Source organism: Hyperolius riggenbachi, chromosome 2 (genome assembly GCF_040937935.1).
Source record: "Hyperolius riggenbachi isolate aHypRig1 chromosome 2, aHypRig1.pri, whole genome shotgun sequence".
NCBI lineage: Eukaryota > Metazoa > Chordata > Amphibia > Anura > Hyperoliidae > Hyperolius > Hyperolius riggenbachi.
Window position 1 is genome coordinate 240,817,752 of NC_090647.1, and position 16,314 is coordinate 240,834,065.

The following is a 16,314-nucleotide window of genomic DNA, read 5'->3' on the forward strand; positions in this document are numbered from 1 at the left end:
GTGCTGGAGCGACTTAAGAGTGTGAGATCCCCATTTTTCTGATTATTAGCTGATCGCAATTTATATAAATAGAACCTTTAGGCCCAGTGCACACCAAAACTGCTAGCAGATCTGCAAAACACTAGAGGTTTTTGGAGCTGATTTCAGAGCGATTCTAGGCATGTTTAGAGAGGTTTTCTAAACATACCTCTCGGTTTTTGGGGCGTTTTTGTGTAGCAGATTGTGTAGCAGTAAAAGCTGTTACTGAACAGCTTCTGTAACGAAAACGCCTGCAAAACCGCTCTGATGTAGCGTTTTTCAGAGCGGTTTACGTTTTACCTATACTTTACATTGAGGCAGAAACGCTTCTGCAAACCGCAAACGTGCAGCAGGAGACACGTTTGTGGTTTGCTACAATCCTCAAACCGCCGGTGTGCACCAGCCCATTGAGATACATTAGCCAAGCGTTTTTACAGGCGGATGCGGCCGGCGGATCACATCCAAAACTGCTCGGTGTCCACTGGGCCTTAGTCTGTAAAAGTGTGAAACATATGAGGAAAAACTTGCAATGATGTTTGAAAAAATGTGGTCAAAAGAGAAAGTGTTAAAAAGGAGTTAGGCAAATGATTGAAAGGAAATGTTTAATGAGTGGTTCTGTAATATTAATAGAAAAGTGAAAAAGGGAAAGTTAAGAGTGCACATATTAGGCTCCGCCTGGTCTTTGCTACAGTTCAGCATTTAGATGCTTTGAAGATTTGCACTGCACTTACTAAGTGACTATCAAATTATAAACAAATGAAAGCCTTAATGCACTATTTGCTCCTATGGGCCAGATCAATTCAATTTTTCTCCTAGGTGATATTTTTACATCTATCAATAAAATGCATTTTAAGCCACCAACAAGCAAGAAAACAGTCAGAATAATGTTGACAGTATCCTTTCTCCTACTTTTTAGTACTTTTTCCACTGCAGAGTGCTGAAAAGTTATTTTAAACAGAAGGGGAAATTTATCTCCTAGGAGAAAACTTAGGAGAAAAAGTGAATTGGATCAGGCCCTATTTCCCTTTATGCAGCAAACACACAGGTTCACTAGTTTAAGAGTAAAACAAAGAATAAAACATATTTTAGTTATAACAAAGAGAACATTATGTCACATGTGAACCTGAAAAACAAAAATGTAAATGTTTCAGAAGTGTAGTCTAAGCACAACATTTTGCAGGACAGTTCTTTCCAATTTTCCATATATGATCTAGTCTTGCATGCAATGAAAGACCAACTTAACCCAACATTGAACAAGTCAGATTCTGAAAGCAATCATGCTGGTTGGTGTAAATTAGAAGTACTGTATTCCTGTTGAAACTGAACATTTTAAATTAAAAAAATCTTAGCTGTGCTTGCTGGCAGCTGTTCGCTTATCCATAAAGGCTTATACGTACCTTTTAGTTTCCGGTTAACAGGGTTGATCTCCCTACCTTTTTCTTGTGAACTACACACTCCCCCTTCCTTGCGTATATACAGTACATGGTTTACTGTTATGTAGTTTTGCAGGGAAATTTAGTCTGGCATCTACTGTTTTTCTAACTTTATGTTTTAGAAAGTCACTCCTGATTGACCTACTATGTAAAGCTACACTAAGAGAAGTCAAGAAGCAAGCTGCAATGCAGTTCCAAGCATATTCACTTTGCTATTATAAACTGTTTATATTCACCTTGCTATCAACATTTTCCCATTTTGGGTTTAGTTGAATGGCAAGACATTAATCTCATGAGTTGCTACAGTAACAATCCAGTGCATGCATCCAGGTTGTATGTTGTCCTGTGAAATGGTGACATTAACCTATGCCATTAAAGAACAAAAAAGTTTAACAGCCATGAATTCAGGGAGAAACAAAGGGCAATATGGATGACTAACATTCAAATGTACACTGACTTAAGAAGTGCAAGTCATGCTTGCAAATAAAAACCACTAGCTGCGAGTTAATGAATCATCAACCAGTGGCTTTAATTTGCTAATGGAGCTTCCACTTCTTTGGTTGATGAAATATTAAGGGCTCGTTTCCACTAGTGAGGTGAGCGGGTGGGCGGGATCGCAGGTGAATCCCATGAGCCGTGCCATGCACGGCTATGGAAATCGCAGCCTCTGCCGCAAATTCTGTAGGGGGTTCCGGCCAAATCGCTACTGCAAGCGATTCGGCCGGCGGCGCAGTTATCCCCTATGGCAGAGTTTCCCTGCGCGATTTGCCTGCGGGGAAACTCTGCGGATTCGCGGCCGTTTCCGCGAGAGTGAAAACGGGCCCTTAATGTAGGGAGAATGTTCTGCTCAACATCACTGGGCAATTGAGAAACACCACCTTTAAAGGAACACTTAAGCCAGGAATAAAAAATCAGTTTTACTTTCCTGGGGTTTCTACCAGCCCCCTCCAGCTGTCCCGTGCCCTCGCAGTCTTTCACTGAGCCTCCGGTTCCCCGCCGCCAGCTAGTTTTGTTTTCACTAATGGGTCTGCGCAGGCACAGAAAACCTGCCGACTCCCTGTCAGCGAACATGAAACTAGCTGGCGGCGGGGGACTGGAGGCTCTGTGAGTGAGTGTATGGGCACAGGATGGCTGCAGGGGGCTGGTAGAAGCCCCAGGCAAGTAAAACTGATTTTTTATTCCTGGCTTAAGTGTCCCTTTAAGTAATACACAAATCTATACTTCCACATACATGAAAATATTATCAAACATTACCTGGTACTGTCCCAGGAGCCCAATTAAAGTGTCCAGTTGGTCTTGGTCTAACTGTTCCTGTAGCTGTTCCATTTTGTGCTAAGAGGTTTAAAGTGAAATAAAATGTTTACTTTAAAAAGTAGTTACAGGAAACCAAGAAATTAATAATTTTGTTTTACAAGTGAAGCCTTGAAACACAGTATATTCATTTCTTGGTTGCTCAGTTTCAAAGGTTTGTCAAATACAATCAGTAGTCTCAGATTAGGGATAGAATGTACGATTATTGTTTAGAAAGTAAACTACCACAGTAGTTTCGGTACCATTTCTTTGTATTGAACAATGTAAAATTCACACCGTGAGTCTTCCCCCCCTTTTTTTTTACTTCCCTCACGTCATCTTTGGTCACTGGCAACTAGAATGTAGACCCTCTTCTCTCCCACCCCCCTCTCGTTTACCTCCCCCCTTGCTAAGCTATCTAATTCTAATTTAACATGCACCTGGATGTACTTGTATGTATTGTTTTTTTATGGTAAAAATTCAATAAAATTAACCAGTTTAAAAAAAATCACTGTAAATTGTACACCTGATAAATTTTTGTTTTGCATTTAGCATAATCAGCATTAAAACGGACTATGTAATCAACATTACTTAAGAAACCTTTTTTTTAACTGATCAAAAGATCTCTTGAACCCCTGCACATAAAGTTCTCCATATCTGCAAGTGCTTTGAATTGAAACAGCTGCAATGTCTCCCCAGGTCTCCACTAGCCTAAATGCCACCGTCAGGTCTTATGTGAGATTTAAAATATTTACATCACACTAACTCTAAGGTCCATTAGAATAACGAGCGCTAGCACAAGAGCCACCAGCCTCTTGGGAGGCCTACCCTTCTGCCCCCACATCCTCTGCCCAATCACCTCCCACTACTTCCCTGTTGTCTGGTGGTGCCTCGGTCTGGTGACACCACAGCCCAGAGAGACCCCTGTTTGGGTCAGCACCCATGCTGAGTTTCATGATTTTATGCATTGGATATGTATGGAGTTTTTTGGCTTATGATGGCATATTGCTGAAAGGTGGACTAGTGAAAGGGGTGTATAATATGCTACCTCTTGTTGGTTGTATCTTGATTTTAAGAGGAGGCGAACGGTGGCTTTGACCTTATTTTATAGCTTCCTAGTGGTGAGTGCATTTCTCTTTGAATTAATTACTATTATTGAAGCCAACTATCCTAACAAAACTACCCTCCACTCTACCTGTCATTACAATGTGTAAGACATCAATATAAGCAATGGTATCCATATGTTATCCATAAGGACTGTACATTGAAAATATAATTGTATTGGGTGAACAATAAAATCATGCAGTATTTTCAGATCTGAAAGATGAAAAATACAAATCTGTAAAAACATGAACAATTACTCAGGATCAGCCAAAATGCTCAGGAGTATCCTATAGCAATGGCTGACATTAAGCATTTAAGCCAATTAAAAACATATGTTCAGCTGTATGAATAGAGGCCCATTTTAGATCTTTCAGTGCAAATGAGTTTATGGATCCTGTCAAGAGATGGTTTCAAGGCTAATATACACCATACAAGACACTGGCAACTAGTGCCGAAATTAAACCTGGCAGAAAGTCTGAATCTTTGGTTTAAAGAGAACCTAATCTAAGAAGGAGATGGATTTTTCCTCATAAAATAATACCAGTTGCCTGACTCTCCTGCTGTTCCTGTGTCTCTGCTAAACTATTTTATGAATTAAGGATTTGGGAGAAAAATAATAAAATAAACTGAGAAATTAAAGTATTCAAAGTCTGAAAGACAAGAATATTTCTTTGATGTTTCACATAAATCATACAAAGGCCTATAACAAAAATATATTAATTCGGTATCGGTAATATACAGTATAATTATGCACAGTTGAATTTAGAAAAACAAATATACTGTAGGTTTGGGGCATATATTGTAAATGAAGGTAAAAAAAAGAATAACATAATAGGCATTAATGACAATATGTAGATCCATCTTTTTAATTCTTTGAAAAATTTTAATAGGGAGAAAGAGTAAAAAAAAAAAAAAAACGCCTAAACCCACAGCAAAGGCTATTCTGCATTTCAGCATAAATGGCTCCTGAAATGTAAAAATAGTTTAACATAAGCATTTTAAATTGATAGATTATTTTCTGAAAGAATGGTTTATTTTCTTCTTGTAGGATCAAATGCCTTTCTCATTGCTTCACAGCTGAGCTGAGATTTTATTGGTAACCTGCTATATGTTTTTTCCTTTAAATAAAGATGTTCACACTTACTATAAAAATAATGTTTGGTTTATCTTTTCAAACTTGAAAAAATACTGAGAGGTATGGTTTTCTTCCTGGCAACCTCTGACGAACACTTCAGTATTTTACTTATGGGATAGTCGTAAGCTTCAAGTTATTGAGTCCAAAAGATAACAACAGATATTTAAGCCTACCATACAATGTTGAAGTAGTTTGGCAGGATGCTTAATACTTTTAATTCAAATATTGATCTACTAGTCTCTAGAGCACTGGGATGTTTAAATAAACTTAGTTTGCAATGAATCTAAATGACCATGAACCAGATACTGCTGGATTTTTTTTCCTGCTTGATACATAGAAAATGGGCAGTACAGTGGCGTAGTGGTTAGCGCTCTTGCCTTGCAAGCGCTGGGTCCCCGTTCAAATCCCAGCCAGGTCAACATCTGCAAGGAGTTTGTATGTTCTCCCACTGTCTTCATGGGTTTCCTCTGGGTACTCTGGTTTCCTCCCACATCCCCCAAAACATACAGATAGGTTAATTGGCCCTAGACTATGATACATACACTACACTAGACATATGACTATAGTAGGGATTAGATTGTGAGCCCCTCTGAGGGACAGTTAATGACAAGACAATATACTCTGTACAGCGGTGCGGAAGATTCCGGCGCTATATAAATGCTAAATAATAATAACCAATACAACATTTCCTGTAGTATCAACTGAGATTTTCAGCTGTATCAGGATTATTTACTGGACTTCATAAAAGTGATTGAATCTTGAAAATCTCATACTGATTTGTTGATATGTTGATGTGTGTGGCTGTCTTTTGCTTGCTCTGTTTGAGGGCTGCACAGGATTATTTTGCATATGATCCTGTCAGTGTACCATGTCCCATTAAGGACAGAATGCAACTGCTTTTTTTTGGCTGTGGTTGATGGAAGCAACAAAAAAGTGTACATTTTAAAAAATGCGCCCATTGAAAAGGGTGCAGGAAATAACTGATGGTGGATATTCAGTAAAATTACTGATGTACTAATACTTAATTCATATAGTAAAATATCGGTAATATTTATCAATATTTTACTATGACTTAACTCTACCCCACACAGAACCCCACCTCTTACAATGCCTAACCCTAAGACCCCCCATTGGTTCCTAACCCCAAGACCCCCTCGGGTGGTGACTAACCTTAACCCTCCCAATGCCTAACACTAAGGACCCCTAACTCCTAATACTAAAGACCTGCCCTCCTGCAGATGCCTAACAGTAAAGACTCCCCACCACCTGTAGATGCCTAGCCCTATTCATTGACATCCTGTTGAAAAGGGGGCCCAATAAAATAGGGGGTACCGGGAACACCCCCTAATGCAAACTGCGGCAAGAAAAAATATAATATCACCAGAGCCTTCTATTTTATCGGGCCCCCTTTTCAACAATATGCATTTCACACCATTTTTAGCTGTTCTGACAAAGCAGTATTCTCACTGGTGCATTCAGCCGGGGGTTACCGATGTCTGGAATACCCCCTTCGAGACTCCTGTACCTTTAAAAAAAATCCCTGAAATGGCTGAAGCAGGCAAGCTGGTAAATATACAGAGGCTTGCCTACTGAGGGTCTGTGGGAAAAACTCAGTTCGCTCATCATTGTAAAGACTGCATATGAACAGCTGCATAAGGTATTTCACGGGTTGAAACATTTTTGACAGTCCCTAAACTTCAGGAGGGCTGCCTGCAGCTTGTGTGAGAGGCTGGCAGGGACTGGAGACACATTACAGGTAAGTAGCCTCTGTGTGATGTGGGACTGCAATACAGAAACGCTCTCTGCTCTATCTCAGTATCTCCACTCCTCCTCTCTCCCTCTTTCACCCATGTTTTCCCCCTTCCCCTAGTGCTGGCTGGATGTGTCCATGAATTGCACCTTTGTGACAAAAAGTGTGTCTTCTGATATGAACATTAAATGTGGAGATATGTTTGCTTTCTATGCTGTGTTGTAAAGTTAGGTTTTAAAAGGCCCAGCACAACTGCAAGGGTTTGTTTGTCTATTCATTGCTGAAGATACTATTTAAATAGTAGTTGGTATTGCTTTAGGGCTCATTCACACTATGTGCGGTGAGTCATGACAAACAGCACCACACATAATGCCTGCAATGCAGGTAGCATGAAAGTCTATATACTTTCATGTTACCAATCACACTACAGTTTGTGTTCCCGTGTGCTGCGTCGTAACTTAGCCAGGAACATCATCGCACACGATGTATGCATGACAATGGAAGCTGCCGACCTATACGATTTAGCACATTGCAATGCATGTATGAAATTGCGTTCATGCATGCGTTGCATAGTGTGAATGAGCCCTTTGTATCACTTTGAACGTTTTGTAAAAACTGGGTACTAGCTGTTCCTTTTACAGAGGAACAGGTCTTTTGGTGCCAAATTATTTTGTCCCTTTTCAAGACTTGGAACTGATGTACTGATCTACATACTGACAATATGCAGTATGTACCCTTCTACTGGAATTGGTTTGTGAGACTTGAAATTTGTTTCTACCCTCTGAATTGATATGTAGCTTATTTTCAGATGCTAATATCATTATTATTTATATAGCGCCGCCATCTTCCGCAGATGCATATATCCCTGCATCATATGGCTATGGCTATGGCTATCGCTTGCGCTATGTGACACTATGTGGCATATTCCACTGAATTGTCCAAACTAAGTCTATCTCCCGTTTCTCTCTCTGGGAGTTGTTCCAGCGCTGTCCCCCGTTCAAATTTACTGCTTCCAGAAGCCCTCAGAAACACTTGTGTCCTTGAGTACTTCCAAAGATAGGCAGATCCGTAATACGCCAGCGCACTTTTGTGCATGAGCAGTATGGAGTCACCTGTATTCAGAAGCACTCCGGGACATAAGTGCTTCTGTACCTTAAAAATCCTGCATTTGCTCCTGATTCTGTAACCATTTCCAGTCTCTTATGCTTTGAGAAAAGTTCAGATTCAGAATGATGTCTCTCTTTTCAAGATGTCATTATGCTTGTGACTCACATGTGATTCAATTATCATGACTGTTTATTAGCCAATAGCCATTTAAAGCAGAAATCTAGAAATGTCTAATTGCTGGAAAAACACACGGTTAGTTAGTACAAATTATATCAGGTGATGTATAATGTAAAGTTTATGAGAGTGGTGCTTGCAGAAGAGAATCTTTTCAGGGCTTTTAAATGATTCATGTAATACTCAATATCATCTGCATCCTCTGTAATATTTCAGTAATAATAACATATGCAATATCATCTGCATCTTCTATACTATTTTGGTAACAATAACATGCACTGGATGTCTTCATGCTCAAGATTCTCATAGTGAATCGTGTACCTAGCCTGTTTAATAGCAAGTAATGCAGACATCTAGAAATGGCTTATGGTTGGCAAATCTTTTGTCACATTTCTTGGCATGCATAGATAGATAGATATTAACATACAATCTTATATCAAGTGGTGGGCAATGTAAAATTAATGTGAGTAATTCTTTTTTTAGCTTTAAAATGAGATACTAAATATTGTCAGCATCCTCTATAATATTACAGTAACAATAACATGCACTGTAGAAAAAGGAGCAGTGCCTTTAACCGCAACCACAAAATGTCATTGGTGGTTTGGCTTTTCTGCATAAAACTGGACAACTTTCCATCCCATTACAAAGCACCAAACTTGGCAAGTTATCAATTTTATATAACTTAAAAATTAAACTTTGTCTGCATGTTCTAGGCCCTAGGTTCTCAACATGTGGTACGCGTACCCCAGGGGGTACTTTTGATGGTTCCAGGGGGTACTCGGGCTTCATATACTTAACCAAGAATAACAAATTTAGAGTTTTAGAAAATGATAAATCATATTTAAACACCATCAAATTAGTATTTTAGCTGATTAAAAGCAATAGTAAATGCTTGGAAATTGTTTAGAACCAATTATCATGTGCTAAGATTAAATATATATTTGTCAAGGGGTACTTGTGATAATGTTTACTATGCTAGGGGGTACTTGGTGAGTATGGGGTTTTAAAAGGAGTACAAACCAATAAAATTTTGAGAAACACTGTTCTAGGCCATGCCATTTTATCGAAGAACTTAACTGATCTGAATTTTTTACGCAGCAAAAAAAAAGGGCTTAAACATTTCTACAACATTACACATATAATGAGATCATATACCACCTCCTTTATGACTGAAAACTGTTGTCATATTGCTTAGCTTCTTTATGGCAGACTGCTGATACCCAAGTATTGTGACCTACACTTGGGGATATGCTCTAATTGTTACTTGCCTTGCCATATAGAAAAAACTTCATAAACCTGTTTTTTCTCTAAGTATTTAGCAAATAGATCCATTTCCAAATACACCCTTAAGACAACTGAAGTGAGAGGAGTATGGAGGCTGTCATATTAGCCACATGCTTATTTCTGGTGTTATTCAGACACTTCTGCAACAAAATAGATCAGCAGGACTGCCAGGCAGCAGGTATTGATTAAAAGGAAATAAATATGCAGCCTCCATATACCTCTCACTTTAGTGATCCTTTAAGGACTTGTCTCTTTTTTAATGTGGAATTTAGCTCTACACATTACAAACATTTCATTGAAAAATAAATAAGCTCTTAATCTTTGCTTTGTTATGCACACCCAAATGATAGTTACTGATAAAATGTCCTATCAGCTAATGCTATAGAGCAGTGATGGTTAACCTTGGCACTCCAGCTGTTGGGGAACTACAAGTCCCATGAGGCATTACAATACTCTGACAGCTCTAAGCATAACTCGTGGAGGCAGAGGAATGATGGGATTTGCAGTTTTGTCACAGCTGGAGTGCCAAGGTTAGCCATCACTGCTATAGAGGAATATTAGGCTGCTAGAATTACTACATAGGTCCCAATTTGTAAAAAGAAAAGCTATGCAAACCATGATCTCTGCTATGGTAAGACTCATCCTAGTGAATATTAGTAATAGGGGAATCCGGTGGGGGAGGCAAAACTGTTTTGTCCTGCTTTGTGAAACTAATTACACATGCAGGAATATGTTAATTCAGGAGGATCAAATAGTGCTCTGTTGCCATGATTGGGAATAAATACAATCTGGCTCATCTGGCATTTTCACAAAACAATGGCTGGCTGCATATAAAAAAGAAAATGTTACTGTTTGCAACATTAATCATAATTACATTTCAAATAAACCTTGTGAATAACACTAAAATATTATATTTATTTAATAAAAATGCTTTAACCAGCTCAAATAAACACTGCTGTGCATGCTGATCTGTGTGTGGCTGCCATTTTTATGTGATCCTCATGCACAGTATATGATGTCAGGAACGTGGCTGCCACGTCTTTCTTTTCTAATTTGGAGTAACTAAGCCAACCCACCAAAGAGATGGAGGAGTTTGTCATAACTCATAATATGTAGTAACTGGAATGACTGGGCAAAACACTATAATACCTTGCCCTATTAGGGTTGAAAGAAATATGGACATTACCATAGATTTCAGAGTACTTTTTATTTTATTTGAAGCAAACATAAGCTCAACCAGCTGTGTGCTACCAGGAATATATGCTAGAATGGTCTTAACAGGACAAGCAAAAGGGCATGCCTGTTGTGGGTTATTCTTAATTGTGGATAAGAACTACTTAGGACTACAGCTGGGATCGACCAATTCCTGCACATTTTGGAAATTATGTTGGCAGTCTAAGGCCCTGTTTACACTTAATCAGTTGCTCTCAGTTATAACTGAAAGAAAACTGATTTTCAAAGTAATGTCCATGTTTTCCTATGGCACCTTTCACACTTAAAGAGTAACTGTTAGCCCCAAAAATCAAATTTAAATCGCTATTGCAATGTTTTAATTACTTTGTAAGGGAGCCAAAAAGGCAATGCAGAAGTTAAAAAGCAGTCTAATTTTTTTACTGTGTAGCCTTTTCCCCAAGCTCCTAAGGAGGACGCAAAGCCGCATAACAGATACTGCAGAGCATGCAGAGCATGCCCATGTCTGCCCGCCCCCCCTCTCCCCCCCAGGACCAGGTGCCGATGTCTGCCCAACCCCCTCTCCCCCCCCAGGACCAGGTGCCGATGTCTGTCCACTCCCCCCCCCCAAGAGCCGATGTCTGTCAGACCCCCCAGGACCAGGTGCCGATATCTTCTCACCCCAAAAAGCTGACACGGAGAGAGAGCGGGAGCAGAGTACATCTACACACTTCCAGCACCGCCACCGCAGAGCATCCGCCGCCGAGTCACATGTGAGAGATTCACGAGCAGGAGAGAGATGCACGGCGGCGGCTGCTCTGCGGTGGCGGCGCTGGAAGTGTGTAGATGTACTCCGCTCCCGCTCTCTCTCCGTGTCAGCTGTTTGGTGTGAGAAGATATCGGCACCTGGTCCTGGGGGGTCGGACAGACATCGGCTCTTGGGGGGGGGGGGGGGGGGGTTGGGGGGGAGCGGACAGACATCGGCACCTGGTCCTGGGGGGGAGAGGGGGTCGGGCAGGCATGGGCATGCTCTGCATGCTCTGTAGTATCTGTTATGCGGCTTTGCGTCCTCCTTAGGAGCTTGGGGAAAAGGCTACACAGTAAAAAAATTAGATTGCTTTTTAACTTCAGCATTGCCTTTTTGGCTCCCTTACAAAGTAATTAAAACATTGCAATAGAGATTTAAATTTGATTTTTGGGGCTAACAGTTACTCTTTAACGCGTTTTAACTGAAATCTTTTTTTACAATGCACTGCTATGGAAAAAAACGCGTACTAACGCGTATTAACGCACACCAACTGATTAAGTGTAAATGGGCCCTAAGGTGTTGCTGAACACACATTGGTCATCCCTTCCCCTCCCCCACCTTCCTGCTCCATGTCGACTCCGTAGTGGTACAGGGATTAAATTATAGGAGCAAAAAAAAAATTGAAGAGTCACATCTTGTTTTCCAAATATTAACCTGAATATCAAACATGCTTGTCTGAAAATGTTAACCTGGACATGAAACAAGCAGTTAAATAAAAATAAATGGTATATCTATCTTATAATCCTATGCAATTACCGGGTCGTGCTCTTGGTCTGAATGGTATTCTTGGTCTGGAAGAGCTATGCTGCAATCTGTAGGGAGCTGAAATCAGAAAGGAAATGCATAATTACACAAAATGGGATTCAAACAGAAACATAGGGATGACCCGAGCTCTTCATACCACCATGCAGCTCATTAAAGCAAGAGGGCATTGAGGATGTATTGTTGCCTCTGAAATGGAAACGTTTATGTCAATGATAAAAAAAGAAAATGATGAAGATTTTTCCAAGATGGCTCAAGGTAGCTGATGATGATAGCATGCTGTGTTTGCAGAGGTTCACATTCACAAAGCAATAGGATGGTTGTTCAATGAGATGTTGCTGAACAAAGCAAAACATTTTCAAACAAGGCACAAGCCACAAGAAACTTGCAGGCTTTTATTATGATCAAAGAAGTATAAAAAAAGGAAAATTAAAGCAACTAACTCTACATTACAGAAACTAAAACAAGCCATTCCTTATAAAAACAGCCTAATTTTTTTCTTTTTGTTTTTTTTTTACCCAACGTTGTTACAACAGTCTCATGTGGAATTTTAGACTTAGTAGTGGTATCCATGGGTAAGATGGTAGAAGCTGTTAAGAAACAATCAAAAGTACTAAAACAACTGAAACAAAGAGTCACATAACATCCTCCTGTAAAAAAAATGTACAATCAGCAGTTCAAAATCAAGGTGTGACATTAAGATGAAGAAAAAACATGCAGATTATGTGGTTTAAATGAAAAGTCATGAATTGATATTTTTTCCTAAAGTGGACTGAAATAGTCTTTTTTTACTGAAATAATTTGTAAATGCCTTTTATGCCCACATGTTTTGATTGATTTTTGTGGGTAGCATGTTTAAGGTGCTTCTACAGTGTTTTGAATGATTTTTTAGTTATTATTATTTATTATTATTATTATTTATTGTATTTATAAAGCGCCAACATATTATCCATCAGAAGTAATCAGAATTAGGCCCCATGCAGATACTATTGGCTGCTCGGCTTCCTGGCAGCTTGTCACAGTCATGCAAGCTCAGCTTGGCTGGGCAACATGTCCTGTCCTGTGCAGGGAGGAGGGGCAGAAGATGGAGGATCTTCACAATAGGTGGGTCACAAAAAAATCCAGCCAAGCGTATTGAACTCAGAAGATGGAAAATGCATATACAGATATCTGTCAACTGAAACAATCCCAAGCTTTCAGCAGTCAAAAAATATAATGCCATTGTAGAGCTATGTTTCTGTATGGTCTGAACATGAAGGTCACACATAGATGCTGCATTATATCTATTGTATCATTGTATCTTCTATCCTAACATTTTTTTTAGAGCTGGTCACATAATTATATAATTATACTTATTGTATTCTTTTTTTAACTCAAGAATTGTGATTGATTTTTCAGATTGACTGTAACTTTTGAAAAATGTGACCAACATATTGCACGTGTGTATGATTTTTCCCACGATTGTGAAAACAATAATTGAAAACTGAAAAAATGGTTGAGTTTATAAATTAAAAAGTTTATAATCCATCCTACATCATTTAATTTTCTGAAACACTTATCCAAATTTTCCACCACAGCTGATTAAAAATATTTTAAAACAATAAAGCAAAACATTTCATTGTTCTACATATCCAATTGTCTTAATTAAAAAAAATTGGAAAAACAAACATTTTATTTGTATCATGTGTGGTCACCTTTAGGAGAACCATGAGAATACTATGAAATACAGGATAAGAGACGTGCTGAAAGCCATACAAAATGTATCTTTGCTTTCTTAGATGCCTCAAAGATTTATGGTGGGAGACAAGAACCCCATTATGCAGAAATACAGGCGGGAGAAAGGATAGATCAAACTGGGGATGTCTTTATGGAAGAGATTATCATACATTTGTACTTCCTAGCTGACTAGCTTCACACAGTGTCAGAAAGTCTCTTGCCTGAGCGGTAGAGAGCAAAGAGCCGTAGACAGGATAATTCTACAGTATGTTTTATTAAAAGGAATAGACTCTAATAAATGCACATTTATCAAAACCAGTGCAAGGAGAATAGGAAAAAGTCTTATGTAAAACATGCAGAAGTGGAGCAACTGTTTTGAGAGGCACATCAGAATCCTAGACTTTGACATCTGTTCCATTTTTGGACCAGTTGTAAACCAGGTTTTTTTTGCACTGATTTTGATAAATCTGTTAATTGTATGGAGGTAATCTGTCAGGTCAGCCAGGTAGTGCACAAGAATGCTAAAATACAGGCAGTGGCTATAGGGCAACACAGGCTGGACAGACACCCCAATGGAATAAACATTAGCTGGTGCTACATGGCATTCACGGTTAGAAAGAGAAGGTGGTTGGGGTGAGTGCCCAGTGAATCCCTCCATTGCTCAGAAGGTGGTGCTTTTTGTCTGTTTGTTGCAGCAAGGAAAGAAAAGACTACTCATTGTGCAGCATTTATTACTGTGAGCTTTATTTTGGAAATATTTATATGGATCTGCACTAGGGAAGGTCAGTGGGATGCAAATAATTCTGAGTTAAAGGGACACTTAAGTCAAACAAAAAAAAATGAGTTTTACTCACCTGGGGCTTCCAATAGCCCCCTGCAGCTGTCCGGTGCCCTCGCCGTCTCCCTCCGATCCTCCTGGCCCCACCGGCAGCCACTTCCTGTTTCGGTGACAGGAGCTGACAGGCTGGGGACACGAGTGATTCTTCGCGTTCCTGGCCACAATAGCGCCATCTATGCTGCTATAGCATATATCATATACCATATAGCAGCATAGAGGGTGCTAATGTATCTGGGAACGCGAAGAATCACTCCCGTCCCCAGCCTGTCAGCTCCTGTCACCAAAACAGGAAGTGGCTGCCGGCGGGGCCAGGAGGATCGGAGGGAGACGGCGAGGGTACCGGACAGCTGCAGGGGGCTATTGGAAGCCCTAGGTGAGTAAAATTCATTTTTTTTGTTTGACTTAAGTGTCCCTTTAAAGCAGAAATATTACAATATTGTATTCAAATGTATGCATCTTGAAAATGAACCAATGGAATACCACCTTGGATTCAATTGGTCCATTTTCAAGATGCATACATTTTCATACACAATGTAAATAACCCTGCATCAACTCAGGATTATTTACATCTCACTGACCATCCTTACTAGGCACCAAACCATTTTTTACTGTGTATAATGTTTGTGAAAATCCTTTAAGAACCTAATTTGGATTTTCTTTTTCAGAACAGTGGCATGGCAGAGATAAAAACATAAGATCAAATTTAATAGTGGATCAGAACGTTTTAAGACATGCTCTACTAGTGCCCTAACCCTGTAATACAGTTAATATAATTTGTGGAAAAGTACATGTTATGTACACTTGCCATGATTCTGTCACATATTCAGCTGCATATCAAGTTTCTGGTTAGCAAGCTATTGCATTTGCCTTGTTTAAACATACGTTTATATAATATATACATACGTAAGCTGCACAAATCCATAGAAAACTTAACAAATTAGTCTTGAGGTAAATGCAGAAGCTGGCATTGCTTGTCTGATGTAATGGATGTTGATCATGCTTTGCATAGTGTCTATAACCAGTTTTTAGTGACTAAAATGCTTTCCCAGTCTGGAGCACGTTTAGCTCCTTGATAACTAGTGTTGCCCACCCATGGTACCATTTTTTTCATTTTTTCCGATTATATAATTTCGTTTATTTCGTTAGATCGAATATAAAGATTTTTCCAACATGTCAGATCGTATTTTTTATTGAAACAAATGCATAATCGTTCTTTTTTTCTTGATAGGAAAAAAAAGGAATTCTTTTCAATTCAATCGTTTTGGTCGAATAAACGGGAAATTCAGACATTTTTATTGTACAGTGTATGGGCACCATTAGGCTCAGTGCAGGGGAGTATATGCAACCATTTCCCCCCTTCCTCAGAGAGGCAAAAAGGATGTGACCAACTGACCATCCCTCAGCTGTGTATGTAAAGGAGTGTAACTCACCCTTTACCCATTAACTTACAATGCAATAAATAAGTACAATAATAATAAACCCCTAAAAAGACAGAAAATGCCCCTAAAGATAGTAAAAACACAAAATGTTTTAAGGCTGGAATTTAAAGACGCAAGCATGCAATAAATAAGACACAATTATAAACACCAATGTGATTTGGTATAAAGCATGAAGAGGAGCTTATTTGGTAGTAAGCACAGATTATTATGATCTGTTTTATTAGAGTAAACCATAGACTAGGATATATCTTGACAAAAATAAATACAATAATCATATATTGGCAAT

The 16,314-nt window shown here is 39.2% G+C and overlaps 1 protein-coding gene across 34 annotated transcripts in view; it reads right to left on the bottom strand.

The window, feature by feature from the left end:
• The window catches only part of ABI3BP (ABI family member 3 binding protein), a 500,595-nt gene that overhangs the window by 153,256 nt on the left and 331,025 nt on the right, over positions 1–16,314 (bottom strand). For 32 of the 34 annotated variants that reach the window (XM_068268431.1, XM_068268429.1, XM_068268426.1 and 29 more), the window contains 3 exons: positions 12,554–12,625; positions 12,030–12,095; positions 2,706–2,783 (listed from right to left, as the gene is read on the bottom strand). In XM_068268431.1, coding sequence (XP_068124532.1) covers positions 2,706–2,783; positions 12,030–12,095; positions 12,554–12,625 — 216 coding nt within the window. The remainder of the gene's footprint in view (positions 1–2,705; positions 2,784–12,029; positions 12,096–12,553; positions 12,626–16,314) is intronic. The other 2 variants (XM_068268420.1, XM_068268403.1) reach the window with 1 other exon arrangement.